The sequence below is a fragment of the Octopus bimaculoides genome, chromosome 21 (genome assembly GCF_046866305.1).
Source record: "Octopus bimaculoides isolate indiv1 chromosome 21, ASM4686630v1, whole genome shotgun sequence".
Taxonomy (NCBI): domain Eukaryota; kingdom Metazoa; phylum Mollusca; class Cephalopoda; order Octopoda; family Octopodidae; genus Octopus; species Octopus bimaculoides.
The window spans coordinates 6477242-6497525 of NC_142948.1; the positions used below are offsets into that span (position 1 = coordinate 6477242).

General features: G+C 36.3%; 1 protein-coding gene across 2 annotated transcripts in view; it reads right to left on the reverse strand.

The window, feature by feature from the left end:
- Positions 1-609: 609 nt before the first annotated feature.
- The window catches only part of LOC128250432 (SIN3-HDAC complex-associated factor-like), a 35982-nt gene continuing 16307 nt past the window's right edge, over positions 610-20284 (reverse strand). For both annotated transcript variants that reach the window (XM_052975406.2, XM_052975407.2), the window contains exons 2-5: positions 6268-6514; positions 4020-4122; positions 3373-3499; positions 610-1773 (exon numbers count right to left, since the gene is read on the reverse strand). In XM_052975406.2, coding sequence (XP_052831366.1) covers positions 1560-1773; positions 3373-3499; positions 4020-4122; positions 6268-6486 — 663 coding nt within the window. In that variant the 5' untranslated portion in view covers positions 6487-6514 and the 3' untranslated portion in view covers positions 610-1559. The remainder of the gene's footprint in view (positions 1774-3372; positions 3500-4019; positions 4123-6267; positions 6515-20284) is intronic.

Sequence of the window (20284 nt, forward strand, 5' to 3'; positions counted from 1 at the left end):
TTGTATATGTATAGGAGTATAGGTATGTATCATCATCATCATTATTCCCAGCATAGCTCTCCACATTTTAGATCTAATCTGCACTTACATCCAAACATGCATGCAAAATTTATGTATGCTTATATATATATATATATATATATATATATCGTGTGTATATATTAGGACATACAAATATATATAAGGGCATCTAAACATCTGCCTATCTACATAACATTGATACAGTATTAGGTTTAAAGTTATGTTTTGATACATACCTAAGAAAAGTATATATATCACATAAATATTGCCAGAAAGAAAAAAAAAAAACTGGAACGGTAGGAGATATATATTTTTTTGGTTAAAAATTGGTCTTTTTTGAAGAAAGTCACTTTTAGTCACCACTTTGTATTATTATTACTTGTAACATATAAACAAGTCTTACTGTTTTTTTCCTTCCTATTTTAAAAAGTTTTTCTCCTTTTTTCTTCTTACTTTTCTTGTTTCAATCTTGATCATACATCAACGTTGAATCTAAAGAATTGATGTTATTGAAAGAAAACATATTTCATGGGATGTACTTTAGAAATTTAAAAAATATTTCATACAAAGGTTAAAAAAAAGATAAAATTTTTGTTTTGTGTATTTTGTTTGTGATTGAAAATTTTTTTCTTGAAAAACCTGTTTTTGTATTTTTCATTTCCTTTTTTTTTTTATAATTTAAAAATGTGAAAAAATTTTTTCCAGATAATTTTTTTTTTTACCTTTGAAATATGAATGATAAAAAAAATATATAGATATGTGTGTGTGTATGTATATATGTAATTTTTTTCCTTGTTGGAGAAAAATTAATTTGTTGACATAGATGGGGAAATGGTCAGTCATTTTTAGATGAGAAAGAAAACGTGAGAAAATAAAAATAAAATATGAATGACTGATGAGATGTATGAAATATAAAAGTGAGAAAGAAAGAGGAAAGAGGGAGAGCGGGGAAGAGGGAGAGATGTGGTGATATTTCAAATAAAAAGTTGTGGTTAATTTGGTTCTTATATTTTTCTATTCTTTTGCTTGTAGTTTGTGCTGTATTGCTTGTGTTGTTTTGATTTGTGTTTTTTATTTTGTTGTTCTCAGAACAAATCCCTCATCCATGGAAAAAAAAAAAATTAAATTTGGAAAATATCTGCTATTGGAATAGCTTCTTTAGTGTTTGTTAACAGTTGGCTGAGATCCAGGACTACTCATGCAACATTCTAAACAAGCAAGAAAAACATTCATTTAGCTATACATACACACACACATATACACTCCCACTCACATATACACATACACTCTCTCTCATACACACACATATCATACAAAAAAAAAATCATACATTGCCATTGAGCTTATTTTTCTATGTTGTTGCAACAGATTTGCTTTGTAGCCACGGTGAGAGTTGTATGGTAGTGGTTAGTTTCTGTGACCTACAAGACATGCTAGCAATACACCCGATTAGGAGTAGCGAGGGTAGTGTCGGTGGATTTGAAGGGGAAGGCAGAAAGGGGGAGAGGAAGGGAGGGGAACCTGAATTTTTGTTGTTTTTAGAAGTCCATTTCATTGCTGCTAGCACTGGCTGCACTGTCACTAATTATTTCTAAAGAAGACTCTCTCGTTCCAGTTCTGCTCTCTTGGTCAGTAGAACTATTGCCCATGTAACAACCAGGTTTCCTGCACCATTTCATTAAACCTTCATCAACCATTATTTCATTGGCTCGTCCTATTAAAACAGGACCACACCCACATGGAATCATATAACTGTAATGAAATCAAGAAAAAATGAAGAGAAAATAGAATTAAAAGAAACAAACAAAAAGAAAGGAATTATAAATGTTTGTATAAATAGTTTATAAAGTATATAAGTTGTAATCTGCACTATAAAGTGGTTGGTGACAGGAAGGATATCTTGCTGTAAAATCCATGCAAGAAACATTATGAGACTATTGCAACTCATACAGCATAAAAAAATTGGGTATCAAATGATGGTGAATGCTAACAACATTAAAATAAAAGCAATACATACATGAGAAGTTTCAAAATATGAAAATCAGTTTTAAAATTTTCAAATGTTACATTTGTTCTGAGGGGACTAGATGTTATTTTTATTGTTTGCTTGTGACAGTACATGGTTTAGTGGTTAGGATATTTAGCTCATGATCATAAGATCATAAGTTTGATTCCCAGCAGTGCATTGTGTCCTTGAGCCAGACACTTTACTTCTCGTTGCTCCAGTCTATTCATCAGGCAAAAATGAGTTGTACCTGTGATACTAAAGGCCAGCCTTGTCACATTCTGTACCTTGCTGAATCTCCATGAGAACTACATTAAGGATATACATGTCTGTGGAGTTCTCAGCCACTTGCATATTGATTTCATGAGCTTTTTCTTTCAGAGCCTTTGAGGCTGGTGGGAGGAGTGGAGGAAGTTATCCTCAGACCAAAAACCTGGCCTGAATGCTTGCAACAAAGTGGACTCAACTTGAGGGCAGGTGGTTGAGGAGTAGTGGTGCTGTTGTTATTTCAGCCCCAAGCCAGCTTTCACCAAGCTGATCTTATACTCAAACACATTCTACTTATGACAATTCCTGGGATAATACAACTTGGATTACATTATCCAATGTATCTTTGAAGGAGATTTGATTCTTATTAACTCAGTAGCAGTAGTTGTATCTTTGTCAGTTCAATAGGGGCACATTTTGTTAGTTCATTAGAGACGCTTTTGTCAGTTCTGTAGAAGCACCTTTATCAGCTCTGTAGAGGCACCTTTGTTAGCTCAGTAGAGGCATGTTTTTTTAGCTCTGTAGAGGCACATTTGTTAGCTCTGTAGTGACACCTTTTATTAGCACACTAGAGGCAATCTTGTAAGCCAGGTGAGCAACTGTGTAGATGCTATCTATCCTGTGACAACAATGTAAAACTGACAGGTACTTTGTTAAGATGATGGGATGAATTCAAATTTTCTGTTGTGTTTAGCTTAGAGAAAAAGATAGCCACCCCAACAAATTAAGATGACTTTCTTAAGAAGAAATCTTCAGAGGTGTCCCATGACCATCAGATAGATAACAATCCTGTAGAGACATAATGTTATTTTAACAAACATCATACCACTCCAACCAACAAGAGAAGGAACCTTTATGTAGCCACTTGTTAAAAATAGCAGCCAAATCTCTTTCAAATTGTACCCTACCATCTTAGAAAAGGAAAGATACATTGGATAATGTGGTTCAGGTTGCACAATGCCTATAGTATATGAGATGAACATGGCTGAAATTCCTATGCTTATAGGAATGCTTAGTTGTCTAAATTTCAACCCTTGTGCCACTTGAGTGTCACCCTCCTTCACAAACAAAACACTTACATTCGCCAGTAGTGACCATCACTTTCCATCAATGCTTCTTCTTTCTCTCGCCGTTTCCGTTCTCGTCTTTTGGCAACTATGTGTCCCACTGACCTTATTCCTTCACAGATATCGCAGCTACATGCAACTACAAGGACAGAATTGTTGAGAGTAAAAATTATGTTATGAATGACATGACATCAATAGTAATTAGCTTACATTTAATCTTTTAATTCCCTTTTTTAGCAGAGTTAACGATACAAACTGGAGAACCAAAGCAGATGAATTCCTTTCAGCCAAAGAACTTACCACAATACAAGGGCACCTGTGACATTTTTCAAACATTTTAAAACAAGTATGAAGCTTCGGTTTTGTAGAAATAATAAGACAGCAAATTCCACCAATGTCAAATTTGCCTTTCATCCATTTGGGCGTCAATAAATAAGAACCAGTTGAACTGCGGGGTCGATGGAATCAACTTACCCCCTTTCCCGAAATTGCTGGCCTTGTGCCAAAATTTGAAATCAATATTAGATGAACTATGATATCTATGTCATTCTACGCTGGTCTTTCCTCTTACAACAAGTGTTGACAAAAGGTCATTGAAATTAAACTGCTATTCATTGCTTTCTTCTAAGATGCAATATAGGAGTCAATAAATGCTTTACCTCCATGTTTCCGAGGTTCTCCAGTTTGGTTGTCTACTTTGGTCTGGCGTTTTTTTCTTTTTAATATAGACCTTGCACCTGGATTTAAGCGGAGATCAACCACCTGAAAATAGTCAGAAAAAAAACAATAAAAAACAATTAAAAAAAACAAACATTCTGTGCATGCATTATATATATATATATATATATATATATATACACATATTGGGTCATTCCATAATTAATGCAGTTTTTTCAATTGCATGAACTAAAAGTTGGAGGGGGACGGGATAAACTACCTGTATCAACTCGCTATAAAAGCAGGTATTAATTTTACCTTGTGCTTATTCTTGGTGCATGTTTTGAAGAGGACAGTTCGATTTTAACAGTTATTTTTTCAAAGCTATAATGGAAGTGACAAAGGAGCATATTTGGCATATTTTGCTTTATGAGTTCAATGAAGATAACAATGCAACAGAAAGTGTGAGGAATATGAATGCAGTATATGGGTATTGGACAATAAGTATAAGCCAGTGTCAACGGTGGTTCCAGAAATTCTGAGCCAGAAACTACAGCCTAGAAGATGAGCCTTGTCTTGGAAGATCTGTAGAGCTTGACAAGAACGTCCTGCAATTCATGGAACAAAATCCCATTGAGGAACTAGCAGAGAAGCTTGGATTTTGTCATTCAACCATTCATTGACACCTGTATGCCATTGGAAAAGTCAGCAAATTGAGTCAATGGGTTCCTCACAAACTTTCTGAGTCTAATCGCATGCAGTGAGTGAATGTGTGCTCTTCTTTGCTGTCATGTCTCACAAATGAACCTTTTTTGGACTGAATAGTGATTGGTGACGAGAAATGGGTTCACTATATAAATGTCAAGCACTGAAGACAGTAGATAGAGTAATGAGAAACACTGGTACCCCAAGCTAAAGAATGTCTTCACCTATGTAAGGTGTTATCTGTTTGGTGGAATATGAAAAGTTTAGTCCACTTTGAACTTTTAAACCCAAACCAAACGATAACAGCTTGAGTGGCTTAAGTCAGTGCTAGAAGAAAAATGACCATCTTTGGTTTCAAGACAATAGGTCAAAAGAACAGAAAACACACAAAAAAGCATTAAAACAAATTGACTTAAAATGACTGGAAAAGGACTTGGAGAAAAGGAGGTAACATTAATAACTCTGAACACGTGATAAAAAAAGAGATCTGAAATTGTCCATGAGCAAGCATCCAAAGGTCAGTTTTCTAAAAGGATTTCTGATCATGATGACAAAATACCTTGTAGTATTAGTTACATCTCTTTTATCTATATGAGAAATTGTTATTATTACTATTGAAGCAGTTATTGGCAGAGAGTCATAAAAGTATCAGATTGTCTTTATGATATAATTAAAACGTATTTAGTTACCTCCCTTCAATTCTGAACTGAAATTCTGCCATGGTTGAGAGGATCAGTTAACTGATTAACTACATTCCTTCTGTATCAGTATGTAAACATTGTTTAACAAAAATGACCAAGTGCAAAGTAAAGAAAACTAATGGGTGCCGATTAAATTGATTGTTGTTGTTTAGACCCAGATCAACCCTGATTGTTTAGACGTTCCAACCTTGATTAGATACATTATATCTAGGTCTATATCAATTCATGTGTCCTCTTTTTAACATAACTGTAGGAATTATGCCAAGACAAAGGCATTGGAGCAAGAGATAATCCTCTGACTCATTGGATCATGCCAGACAGTCCAATCCATGCCAGTATGGAAAGTGGCTGTAAAGATGATGATGATGATGACTATTTGGATTTGAGGGAGCTTTAGCTGCTATTTCTGGAATATTGAACAAGCATTGCATAAGATCATTATGGCTTGTAGAATTCCATTAACTTGCACGTTATAACTTTAAAACTGGATGGACCGATACACATCAGTTCTTATATACAGCCTACAAAAACAGCAGTAAGCATAGGTACCAGGCTAGTATGGCTGGAGATAGATACTAAGTTAGAAAACCAAGAGGTTTCAAATCCCTAAACCTAGCAGTTACAAGTCAGGGAGCTGAAATGTTCCAGAAGATACCAAGTTGGCAGGTCTTTTGATACCAAGCCAGTGAGTCTCAAGCATGGCCACTGCCTAATGATTGAAATGAGTGAAAATATAAAAGAATATTCACAGAAACATATTATTTCTAAAATAGTGTATTAAAGCTAATGAAAATAAATGTGTGAAAAAATATGTTTTGAAATGAAATAGAATATCATGACTTACATATTCCCAATGTCGATCTTTATCTTTCCTCATCCGCCATCGTTTAACAAGAAGCACGCACGCATTGCAGATATCCCCTGATCTGTTGGCCACGTGAAAGCACCGCCGAAAGTCTCTTTCATAACGCTCACTGCTTGTAAAGCGAGAGCTAGAAGATTTCACGCGACAGATGCAACAGCCCGTCTGGCTGCGATACATCTTATGCCTGTTGCTGGACATTTTGAACAAGTCAAGTCGATAATGTTTGCTGAAAAATATAGAAACGTTTTTTTTTTATTATATTAGTTTTCTTTTGAAAATCTTCCTATAAAGAAACAAAGCTCAATCATTGTAATTTAGATAAAACAAACAATAGTAAAAGATTGATTAGACATTTTCAATGCTGTTTCACCACTTAACCCCCTCCACACCTCTTCCAGACAATTACTTAAACGATTAGCCACATAACTAAGTACACAAATGATTATGGGTAATGTAAATTAAAAATGTAGGTAGGAATGTATATTTTGAAACAGTTGAGCCTTTCTCCCTTAAAAATGTTCTCTTACTAGTTTTAAAGTTTGTATGCACATGTTACATATGTAATTTAAAGGAGCAAACAGGTAGACTTGTTAGAGTGTTGGGTAGAACACTTCACAGTATTTGACCTGACACTCAGCACTCAGAGTTCAAATAATGCTGAACCCAACTTTGACTTTCATCCTTTCAAGTTTGATAAAAAAAAAATGTATCAAAGCAAGGCAGTGGATTGATAGAATGCACAGCAGCAGATTAGATACCTTGTGGTGTTTGTTTAGCTCTTTACATTTTGAGTTCAAATGCTGCTGTGGCCCACTTGGTTGGTAGACTTAATCAGCTACCTGATTTAACATCATCACCTGGTTGGTATCTTGAGTACCTTTAGCAAAATCCATTCTGTTACTAGCATTCAGACAAGGACTCCAGTTTAAGGATACATTCTTTCCTTCTTACTGGTCTTAGAAGCTCTGTGAAAGGTCATGAACACCACACTACTTACCCTTCTGACTAAAAGATAAGAACCCAAAGGCTCTGGGTTCAATCTCACTGTGAAGTACAGAGGGTAAGTTGTGTCATACCACAGCCTTAAGATGACCTAAAGCCTGTCAGATAGATTGTACCTACTTTGAAGTTGATAGACTTAATCCATCACCTAGTTCAACACCACTGAGTGGTTGCCTTTAGCAGAGTCCACTTTGATGCAAGCATTTGGATCTGTTCTCCAATCTGAAACAAACTAAAATATCTTAATGTGTTGCTTCATACCATAGCTAACAACTGGTTGTCATTTCTTCTTCCCTTTAACTCTATAATTTTTGGAGTCCCTGATAAAGGTCATCAGTATTAAACCCTTCCTCTCTTGACCACATAATATTAAAAGAAAAAAATGTGAGGTGCAGGAGTGGTTTTGTGGTAAGAAGCTTGATTCCCAACCAAATGGAGAGAGAGAGAGAGAGAGAGAGAGAGAGAGATAGAGAGATTTAATATACTGAGTAAAAATTCAAAGGAGAGAGAATACATATGTTTAAAAATCATTTTGGATACTAATTGAAAAATATCTGTCCTATAAATTATTAACGGCGATTACAATAAGCACATATGCATACACACAAAGCATACATACATATACACACGTGCACACAGATGTTGAAACATTCATTCATACACACAAGCACACACACAAACACGCGCGTGCACATGAATATATATGTACCTATGTATACATGTATATTAACAATTTGAGAATTGGAGCAATGGGACAACATACAGTTTCTGCTCAATCCTAAATTCCGTGGAATTAAGTGTATGAGCGGTAGGACATCACTCTTTTGTGTAGTTGTGTGGTTGCTAGTTCGAGAGCTAGCAATCACAATTTAACTCCACTGAATTTGGGGCCAGTATGTGTGTGTGTGTGTGTGTGTGTGTGTGTGTGTGTGTGCGAGAGAGAGAGAGAGAGAGAGAGCGTGTTTGACAGTTTCAGAAGACAATATTTAAACATAACTAGGGGTTACCCCAGTCATTCTTGTCTTTATTTATTATTATTATCATTATTATTATTATTATTATTATTATTTATTTTTTTTTTTTTAACTAACAGCAACAGGAAGTATTGTCATCTAATTATATAAATAAATAAAGTAAATAAAATAAATAGATAAATAGATAAGCAATGTTTGTATCACTTTTCAGAGAAAGCAGTGCTGAGTAAGGGTGTGCCCTAACGAGGTGTTGATACAAAATCAAGATAGGCAATCAAGGAACTTATTCTGTTGCACTTTTTGGAGGGTAAACGGAATTTTTCTTTATTATTATCTTTTTATATATATATTTATATATAAATTCACACGACCTTTGCAGGTCCTGCTTCTCAGAGTCGATGTGGCTGATACGGGGGGAGATCTCGGTGAGTCTGAGAAACATAGTGAAAGAAAGGTAATGAAATGGAGACTGTTATGGTGAGAGAGAGAGAGGGGGAAACAGAAAGTGAGTGAGAGAGAGAGAGGGAAAAGAGAGAAAGAGGAAACTGTCACTGAGGAAAGAGAGGGGGGAGGGAGAACACACGTTGTTACTGAGGAGAGATAGGAGAGGAGGATAAACATTGTTACTGAGGAAAGAGAGAGGGAGGGAAAGAGGAGAACTATCAAGTCGCGAACAAATTGGAAGAAACAGACGACATATCACGTGACACACTGTCGGTGGATCTGAAATGGTGAACCGCGAATTTTTGAAAGAGAAAAGTTTCAAGAAAATGTATATAATAATAATTGAACGACTTAAAAAGTGTTATTCACGATTTTCTTATTTATAAATACGATTTATAGAATAAGGTAAGTAACTGGGTTTTGTTTTTTCTCTATATTTTAAAACTTTGAAATAACATTGTTTTAAACTTGATGACAAGCGATGTGTGCCAATATATTTCGAAGTCAAAACCATTGAGAAACAATGTTTTATGCGGTAGATGTTTCACTCCCGCGAGAATTAAAAGAACAGACGAATGATACAGGGTATTCAATCATGACCATTCGGACAGTGCCTATACGACTAGGCCAGGGGTCCTTAACCGCCGGGCTGCACAGAAAGAGCAGATTTTAAAATTTTATTTCTATTTTATTGACTACCGCAGTCTACAGAGTGTTTTTGCATTATATACGTACTATATGTGTAATGTATATGTAATAAGTTGAGGCGCAATGGCCCAGTGGTTAGGGCAGCGGACTCGCGGTCATAGGATCGCGGTTTCGATTCCCAGAGCGGGCGTTGTGAGTGTTTATTGAGCGAAAACACCTAAAGTTCCACGAGTCTCCGGCAGGGGAGGGTTGCGAACCCTGCTGTACTCTTTCACCACAACTTTCTCTCACTCTTTCTTCCTGTTTCTGTTGTGCCTGTAATTCAAAGGGTCAGCCTTGTCACACTGTGTCACGCTGAATATCCCCGAGAACTACGTTAAAGGTACACGTGTCTGTGGAACGCTCAGCCACTTGCACGTTAATTTCACGAGCAGGCTGTTCCGTTGATCGGATCAACTGGAACCCTTAACGTCGTAAGCGACGGAGTGCCAACAAACAACAAACATGTAATAACTAGATTATATATCATGCATTTTATTGTGTTTTCCGGTCTGTGGGAAAATTGTCTTGCACTAAGCCGGTCCATGAAGCAAAGAAGGTTGGGGGCCACTAGACAAGACGATACTCATGTTTAAAACTCTATTTTCACTTTGTCATTCAGAAACATGTATAACTTGGCTTCACGACCGGGAGGGGGGAATATTTTACTTTACGATTAATAAGTGCAGTTGTAGAATTCTTCATTCTTTGTATTGTTGAACGGAATTCAATATTCTATTTACCAGTTATTCAGTGTAAATTTACCATTTATTCAGTGTAAATTTACCATTTATTCAGTGTAAACTTTTTGGAGGCGTGTATGGTTGCATCACATCGTTTTGAATTTTATTTTGTTCCGTTTTGAATTGTTGTTAAAGATGGAAAACTAATTTGCGTGATGTTGCCTTTAATACAATTTTTCTTCGAAAGAAGTTTTCACTTGACATGGATATTCTGAGGAATATCTGGTTGCTAGTTGTAAAAGGATAAGTCATCATATAGGCAGAGCCAGATTTATGTATGAGCCATGAACCCCTCCCCCAAGGAGGGCAGGGGAATATATTGGCTCAGGAGCCCCACTAGAGTTATATTCGGCTCAGTATACAGGAGCCATATGTAGTTTGATTGGATAGTCCAAACTATTTGCAACAATATGTACCATAAAATGAAACTATAACCCTCAATATCCAGGTGATGGTGTTAACGAAAGAAAGGGATGAATGGATGGATAGATTAAAGTGTGCGTGCGTATGTGTGTGTGTTTGTGTGGGTGTGTGAGAGAGAGAGTGAGAGAGAGAGAAAGAGAGAGTGAGAGAGTCATGACCAAATTAGAAGCAGACGATATGTCACGTGACACTGCGTTATGGCTGGTTCTCAAATAATCCAGCGCAAATTTTTAAAAGAAAAGTTTAAAATTTAAGAAAATCTATAAGATTGAACATCTTGAAAACTGTTTTATTCATGATCTTTTTAATACATAAAATGTAATGTGAAAAACAAAGGTAAATAATTTTCAACTTTAGAATGAGTTGGTTTTCTCTTATTTAATTTTCAAGCGTAGGAAAGTAATATATTTGATTTCTAGTTTGTCACAAATTGAAGCCATTGAGAAGCAATGTGTTTTGTTATAGATGTTTTGTTATAGCTGCTGATTAACAAAAGGGATAAAAGACTAAATTCAAAGACCTAACCAAGAATGATTCCCTCCATTTTATTTAGACAAGTAGGGAGTAACTTGAGGGATCCTACTTGGCTGCTATTTCTAGCTAGATGGACGACAAGATAGGCTTCAAAAGTTTTGTTTTGCGGTCTGAATTCTTTGCAGCAAAAGTCAATCCTGCTAAAAGCATTCAAGATCCAGGTGGAGGTGGTGTGTGTGTGTGAGAGAGAGAGAGAGAGAGAGAGAGAGGGAGGCAGAGAAAACGAGAGGAGCTGAAGGAGAGAGAAAGGAAGATAGAAGAGAGAGGGAAGGTGCGCGTTGAAGACTATCAAGTCATGAGCAGACGACACATGTGATATACTGTGTTATGCCAGTGGTCTTCAAAAAGTGCGCTGCGGATTTTTAAAGAAAAATTACAAACTTCAGATTAAACATCTTGAAAACCGTTTCATTCCTGATTTTGTTATATACAAATATGATTATAAAACAAGGTAAGTAATAGCTTTTTAAATTTTTAACTTTAAAATGAAATGTATTTCTTTTTAAACTTTCCCATAGACAAGCAGGGTATTTGAATTCTAGCTTGTCACGGTCAAAACTATTGAAAAGCAATGTATTTGTAATAGATGTTTACTCCTGAGAAAAATTTGAATCAGTAGACGATTGATAAAAGGCACCCTTCTATGGACACCCAATCTTTATTTCAGGCAATGTGTCTAAGATTGTTATCCAATGTACTCTTCCATCTTTTACGACCGATAGGGAATGATTTGAGAGAATTCGATCGCTGTCTCTAGCAGGTCGAGCGATTAGCTTGACCAATTTAGGGTTCAAAATGGTTGTAAGGTTCAACTTCGCTAAAAGCGAGAGAGAGAGAGAGAGAGAGAGAGAGAGAGAGAGAGAGAGAAACTGAGCGTTCAACGCACTCTTTGAACAAATGGAAAGAGCAGACGACTTATCACGTGATAGACTGCTGAACACTCCGGCATTAAATCAACGAGATGAAATGGCGCGCCACGGAATTTAAAACTTTAGAAAATCTAGAGTCGTGTCTAAACGTCACGAATACTGTATTATTCATGATTTTGTCATCTACAAACGAGTATATGGTATGATACAAGGTAAGCAATAGTTCTCTAGTTTTAGCTTTAAGCAAAATGGGAGAATGATATTTTATTTGATGCTCCAGCGTTCTTGCATAAGTAAAAAAACAACAAAAAAACAGAACCAATGTGTCATATCATTGTAGTTTAGCCCCGAGGGAAATCTGGACGAGTAAACCAATTATAAAAAAAACGATCCATAAGTTAAATGCTCCAGTTTTAACTACATCGATTAGCAGCTAATATTATTTGGTTTAAACCGTCAGAGAAAGTTTTTTCATTTAATATTTTGTCTTCTTATCAAAAGCCTAACTACAGTTTAGCGCATCCATTTTCTCCACTTTATTTTTACGAAATTCTGCAGAAATGAATTTTTTAAGGTTTACATGACAATTGTCAGTTTTTGATATTTCTTCATCAAGAAAAGACATTCTTATCATTTTAACTATTTTGACAACTTGTTCATAATCTTTGAAGAACGTATGCCATTATCCTCATCGATATTATTTATTATCAATACGAAATCGGAAGGCATGATAAAATATTCTTTCTAGTTTAAGTTTTGTTTTCGACAATATAAATCGAAAGTAATCAGAAATTCGAATATTTTCCATTTGTAGGTTATAACCCAATTAAAATGTATTATTGAATTAAATTCACTACCTTATTTACTTCCATTAAACCCGTTATATTGTTAGCTGTTGGTTGACAAAAGGGAGAGTATTTAACTCAAAGATTACTCTAAATGACTTCCATTTTTTTAAAAGACAAGTAGGAAGTAACTTGAAGGATATTTGGCTTCTATTTCTTGCAAGGCGAGCGACCACATGGGCTTTAACAGTTTAATTTTGAGGTCCAGCTAAAAGCATTCAAGATGCAGATGGTGGTGGTGCGTGAATGTATATGAGTGAGAGAGAAAGAGGGAGAGAGAGGGAGGGAGAGAAAGGAGGGAGAGGGAGGGAGGGAGAGAGAGGGAGGGGGGAGAGGGAGGGAGATGGGAAGAGAGAGCGTTCAACACTATCAAGTCGTGAACAAATTGGAAGCAGACGACACATCACGTGACTGTTATGTCAGTAGTTCTCAAATGGGGAGCTTCAGGCTTTTGAAAGAAAAATTTTAAACTTGAGAAAATTCGTAATAATGATGGAACGACTTGAAAAAAATGTTATTCACAATTTTCTTATACATAGACATATATAATTTATAAAACGAGATAAGTAAAAATTTTCTATATTTTTAACTTGAAAATAAATTTCTTTTAACTTTCATGCGATGTGTATCATGAAGTGAAAACCAAGAAGTAATGTGCTATGTCACAGACGTTTAGTCCCGGCAGAACTCTGAGGGAGCAGATCATTGATAAAATGCGATCCACCATGACTATTCTATATTTTAAGTAGTGCATTTAAGACTATGTTATTTAATGTATCCATCCCTCCCTTTTTTAAAAGACATAAGGAATGATTTAAAGATACTTGGCTGCTGTTTCTAGGAGAACAAATGACTAGAAAGAGGCCTTCAAAGGTTTGCAATAGAGTCAGCTCTGCTAAAAGCACTCAATACCTAGTCAAAATTTGTGGCTTAGTAGCCAGCTTTTTTTTGGCAAAAATGTTGTATCCAAATGAACAGAATGCAATACTTAATAAGTAATTTAGTTTATCGAATCCAGGAAGAAGGAAAGATAGAAAGTAAACTGAATTTGTGTAAAGAACTGAGTCTATTCTTTTGAGGAAAAGAACTGGACACAGAGGGAAAGAGAAATGGATATGTCGAACAAAATAGGAAGCAATGGATTAAGAGGACAAAAGGGTCAGACAATAGCGTTAAAGAGAACGGGATAACAATTTCAACGTAAAACGTGCGGACGTCACACGTTTGTTCTCAGAAACTAAAAAAAAAAAAGTTTGAAGTTAATATAAAGAAGGAGAAAAGAAAAAGACACAAAGAGCGAGAAAAGAATACATGTTGCGATGAGAGGTTGGAAACAAGTACTGTCATGGACTAAGACAGTGAACAAAAAGGGTCAGCTAAAAAAGAAAAAAAAAAGGCAAACAAAAAACGGCAAGAGACTAACATTAACAAAATGTGTGTATATGTGTGTGTGTGTGATATATACAGGCGTGAAGGTGTGTGGCTTAGTGGTTAGAGTATTCAGCTAAAGGTCGTAAGTTCAATTCCTGGCGGTGCGTTGTGTCCTTCAACAAGACACTGTACCTTGCTCCAGTTCATTGGGTTGGCAAAAATGAGTTGTACCTGTAATTCAAAGGGCCCAGCCTTGTCATATTCTGAGTCACATTGAATCTCCCTGAGAACTATGTTAAGGGTACGTGTGTCTGTGGAGTGCTCACGAGCAGTCTGTTCCGTTGATCGGATAAACTAGAACCCCTGCCATTGTAACCGATGGGGTGCCAGTCATGTATATAGACACATATATGCACATATATACACATATGCATACATAAAAATCCTTAGATATATATATATATATATATATATATATATATATATATATACACACACACAAATCTTGGATTTTCTTACCCCCTACAATACTATTGGATTACCATCTCGGATTTCGCCGGCACCCTTTATTATGTATATACATATATGCATATAAATGTGTGTATGCCCGAACTAATCATTCTTTGGTTAACCAACATGTGTAACCTTTACACTGCTATCCAAACACTTTGCTAATCAGGTTCTTGCATGAAACACTGCTAAGGTGATAGCTTGGATTTTATCTACCTCCTCACTTAATATATGTGAGTGGTTTCCTTATATGAAAACCGAACGAAGTCATTTATGTAGAATCTTGGGTATAGATTTGACGATTTTTATGTCACCTTTTTTCCCAGAAACAGCTGGGTGAATAGCCAATGGCATTGGAGAACATAAATATTAAAGTTGTAGTTGAGAAAAAGTTAGCAGAATAGAGGACTGGATATTGGAAAAGAGATACTCATGTTGACATCATCATTACTGCTCAATGCTGTGTGAACACTAAAGGCTGTAGGACGCGACATGGACAGCTGAAATGAAGACTACAAAGCCGTGATCAGCAGAAAGGGACACAGCAAGCTTCTTTACTGCGTCTGCACACCGGAATTTATCCCTCCAGTCTTTGAACAGGGACTGAGGCTCAATTCAGATAGCTAAAGTGAAGGTGCTGGAGTGTGTAGTCAAACCCAGGCTGGAGAGGCTTGCCGCAGGAAGGCCATATATGTGGCAGACGGATCCAGTTCTTTGCCATACCTCTGCAAAGAATCACAAGTGGTTGTCAGAGATTTCCTACGACTTCATCAACTCCAACTTCTGTCCTCCAAATTCCTCTGAATATAATCCCATGCATGGGGCGCGGTTGAGAAAAACAGCAACATTCTACTTGCAACATAAAAGCCAAGATGTAGCCAAGAAGAGGTGTTCGAAGATCTTCCCAAGAACACAATGAGAAACGTATGCACCAGGTTCTGGAACTGTCTTGAAGCCGTGGTGGCAGCTGAGAGTGGCTACTTTGAGTAAATTGTTATCTCCCAGCCATAAATTAGTTGATATATTTTGACTTAAAATGTTTTCCTTATTATTGGATGAGATATTGTTTTCTTATCTTTTTATGCAAACTGTCAAATTTAGCCTGAACACTATGTGAAGAAACTATTAGTAGCTCTTATACCTATACACACACATATACTATACATACACTATATATATATATATATATACAAATCTATATCTATATATAAATATATGCATATATCTAATAGATACATACACATATATATGCATACATGTGTGTGTAATTATACAAAGGTCGACTGAAAAGTTCATAGGCTGAACAAGATACCCTCATGGAATGTGGCCAATTTTTCAACAAAGTTTCCCCTTGTGGACTACTCACTTCTTCCATCAGTGTTGCCGTGCTTGGTTCCCATTGAAGAAGTTTACAACCTGTTGTCATCAGTCTTTAGCAGATATGATGCCATCATCATTGCGATACTTGTTCCTAGTCAAGTGTATTTTTTTTCATGTTGGGGAACAGATGATAGTCAGCTGGGTTCAAATCTAGTTGCCCAGATTAGGGAGGGTAGTTAACCAGTTCAAAATCACAGCCACGCATAGCAGCCATTGAAATGAAGGACTTGTATGCTGGGGGATTGTTCTCATGGAACTAGAGCCCTTTCGTCAGTTTTCATGAGCGTTTGGTCTTGATAGCCTTTTGAAACTGCTTAATACTCTCCATTGATGGTGCGGCCCTTTTGAAAATAGTCAATAAACACAATGCCTTTCGCATCCTAAAAAACTGGTGAAACAACCTTGGCCTTCTTTGAAGTAGGTGAAGTAAGTTTCCACTGCATGGATTGTCTCTTTGTTTCTCGCTCAAAGTGATGAGGCCAACACTCATCCTGGGCTAGAAAATGTTCAAAGAAACTAGCTGGATCTGTCTCAAACAATGTCAGATTTTCTCATGATGTGATCAGCTTGGTGCGCTTTTGATCAGGTGTCAGAAGAGGTGACACCCATCGAACAGAAACTTTCGTCATACCTGTCATCCATCACTAGGTGCTTTCCTCAGTGGTAGCTGTTGCAGGACATCAGACCTTGGGTGATCTTCAACACTCTCCCTTCCCATCCTAATTTCAGTTGCCCACTTTTGCACTGATGATAAAGCTACGGTGTCGTTCCCTAATATAACAACAATGTCAGCATGAGTGTCCTTGAAGGCTAAACCCCTTTTCTGCAGGCACTTGATAACATGACGATGCCAAATTTTGTCCATTTTCAAGATAAGTTGCTACTAGTTGTTTTTGAAGTCTTCTTTGAACAGTCAGATGTCAGTTTACCTGGAAAGAAACAATGCAGTTATTAATAAGAAGGGTTGAAATTAATGCATGCGAGATTTCACAGGTATAGCGTCACTCCTTCATAGTCAGCCTATGAACCTTTCAGCCCACCCTCGTACATATATAGGAGACAGACGTCAAATGATAATGATGATGATGATATGCGTATGTATAGATATGTATTTTATTAGCGTGTGTGTATGTGTGTGCGTGTGTGCACGTGCACACTTGTAGGGTGTATTGGTATATAAATGGATGTATGTATATACGTATACACATATATGCACTCACATATAAACGCACACATGTATGTGTGTGTATATATACATACATATATATATATATATATGTATATATATATATATATACGTATACATACAAGTACACACACAGCAACCATGGTAAAAACAGACAGGGGTGACAACCCTAAAATCTTAAATGAAAATAGTATTCGGGTAATGCAGTGGAAAGGAGTCTGATGTTGACAGTACGATGGCAAATCAGTATTCGTACTATATATTGCATATTCGAGTTTATTGAGCATAAACAATGAATGGCTTGATAACTAGAAATTATAACTTGAAAGAACCCAAGGGCACGCTAGCATGAAATGAACCTGGTACACAGTGTAGTGAGCCGAGAAATTTTAATTGTTTAAAATTACATTGATGATGATCTCCACATACTGGCGAGATCAGACTCACTTTCCTCTTATGGCTCACATTCTATTTTCAATTAAAATTTCCTGCCTCACAACACTAAGTACATTAGCACCGACCTTACCATTTTGTTTTCATGCCGAGATTGTCACTGGGTATTTTCTCCTTGTCCTTATATACACCACTACCCCCATACAAACACACATTATTCCTTCCTCCCCACCAAAAATGTGCATACAATGAGAAAAAAAATGCAATATCAGATTCCATATTTATTAGAAAATGAAAACTGCAATAAATGTTACTCTCAGTTTTACGTTTCCAAAGATACACCACCCCACCACTCTCTATTTCTCTCTGTCACACTTTCTCATAAACGCGTGCGCGCATTATACAGTAATCCCTCGACTATCGCGGGTATTACGTTCCACCCCCACCCCACCCTCGCGATTAGTGAAAATCCGCGAAGTAGAAACAGTACTGTATTTTAATTATTATTTTTATAATTTATATATATTTATTTTAATATAAATGCAAAACAACACCACGGAAGAATCGACGTGGGCTTAGGTAATAAACCGCGATAGGTGAACCGCGATATGGCGAACGATTACTGCGCATATATAAACATACACTTACATACAGAAGACGCAGACATTCAGATATACACGTATACAAATTGAGTATGTATGATGTAAGTCGTTAGCAAGCAATGATCTGCAGTGTCTGCCAGACGAGATACAATTCTATTCACATTCATATATTGTTCTTTCCTCCTTTAATAGCACAGGTGGTTTGTGGCGGTGAAAGTTCATCACTCTAAGAGTCAATGACCTGGTGATCGCAGACGAGAACAACGAACTTTCATGCTGACAGAAAAATAATTGATTAAGTGACAGACAAGCAAATAAAATTTAGAAATCTACCAGACTGCTTAAAAGACGAAATATAGAATTCATGTAAAGAATTTTTTTTTTTTTTTAAATATTTCTTTCACAGTTTAAGTTGAGTTCTGTTCAATCAGTGCTGTTCTAGCCATGATCATCTCGTCTTTGTATATCCCTATCCAATGCATTTTTTCTGTATTTCAAACGAGGAGGTGTTACTTGAGGGAGATTAAGTGCAGGTTGCTAGATCAGTTTTATAAAATATAGCACACAATTTTTCAAAAACTAGCGGAATGTCTTACAGAGAAACCGAAAATGAATGTGTGCGGGTGTATGATTACAAACACATATACATAATCTAGTAATAGTCAGCATAAAGTTAAAAAAAATTTTTTTTTTCTCCAATCGCGCTTTACATAGAGGGAGAGAGAAAATAGAGAGTTAACATAAATGGTGTAGGATGAGTGCACATATTAGGCTTTGTCGCAGGCTATGAGTAAAAAAGACCCCCCCCCCCCCGCCCAAATACAGTGAAAGAGAAAGAATCATGACATAGGAGAGAATAAAGGAAAAAGGAGATACGTAAAAATAATTGCAAATTGGCGATTCATTTAAAATTTCATGTGCTTTCAATTATTTTTGTTCACATTTCGATATGAATTATTAATTTGCAAATAACCTGAAGGAGAGTGAGAGAGAGGGAGGGAGGGAGGTATTCTAGTTTGATGTCTCAACTTCTTATTTTGATGCTTATAACTTTCTCATGTGTATTTTTATATCTGTGGAGACACAGATATAAAAATACCCCCCCCCCCCACATATATATATATATATATATAATATAATATAATATAATTGCATTATATATAAACAATATAAGTCGGTCCGGGTTGGAACCCAGCAATAATAATAATAATAATAATAATAATAATAATGAAACTGTGATTGAGGGAGAAAATGTATCGATTCTCTGGGACTTCCCCGTACATACCGACAAAACTATAAAAGCTAATAAACCGGATATTATTACAAAAGATCAGACAAAGATGTGTTTATTGACATGAGTATTCCTTGCGATCATAATATAGCGGCGAAAGAATTTGACAAGATCAGTAAATATAAAGACTTGCTAATAGAAATTTAAAAAATGTGGCATCTCAAGGCGACTACCATACCAGTGATTGTAGGATCTCTAGGAATGATAAAAAAGGTACTGAAATCTATTTGAAAATGATACCAGGCTTACCATTCTTACAGGAAGTGCAAAAAATCGTGTTAACTGGATCGACTCATGTACTGAGAAGAGCATTATCGCTGTGAAAACAACATCCATTCATGAATTTATTTATTTTTTTAAATACATATTTTACCTGTGAATTTGCGCGTGTAAACTGGAAATGCATACAATGAGCTTCTCTGCCCTAAGAGTACGGAAAACACTCGGCGAGAAATGGAAGAAAATTTGAAGAAAGAAGAAAAAAAATATTATAATATACACACACGACGAACTTCTTTCAGATTCCGTCTACCAAATCTACACACAAGCCTTTGGTCGGTCCAAAGCTATAGTAAAAGACACCTGCCCAAGGTACCGCGCAGTGGTGTACACAATTGCAGTTCACCTAGATGCTGGACCATCAGAACCTAAAACAATTGCAGCGTGGAAGGCACATATCCGTTTAGAACACACAAAGACTCTTAGGTTGAGCATTTATTTTGGTGTCAGAATTTTCGTTGCA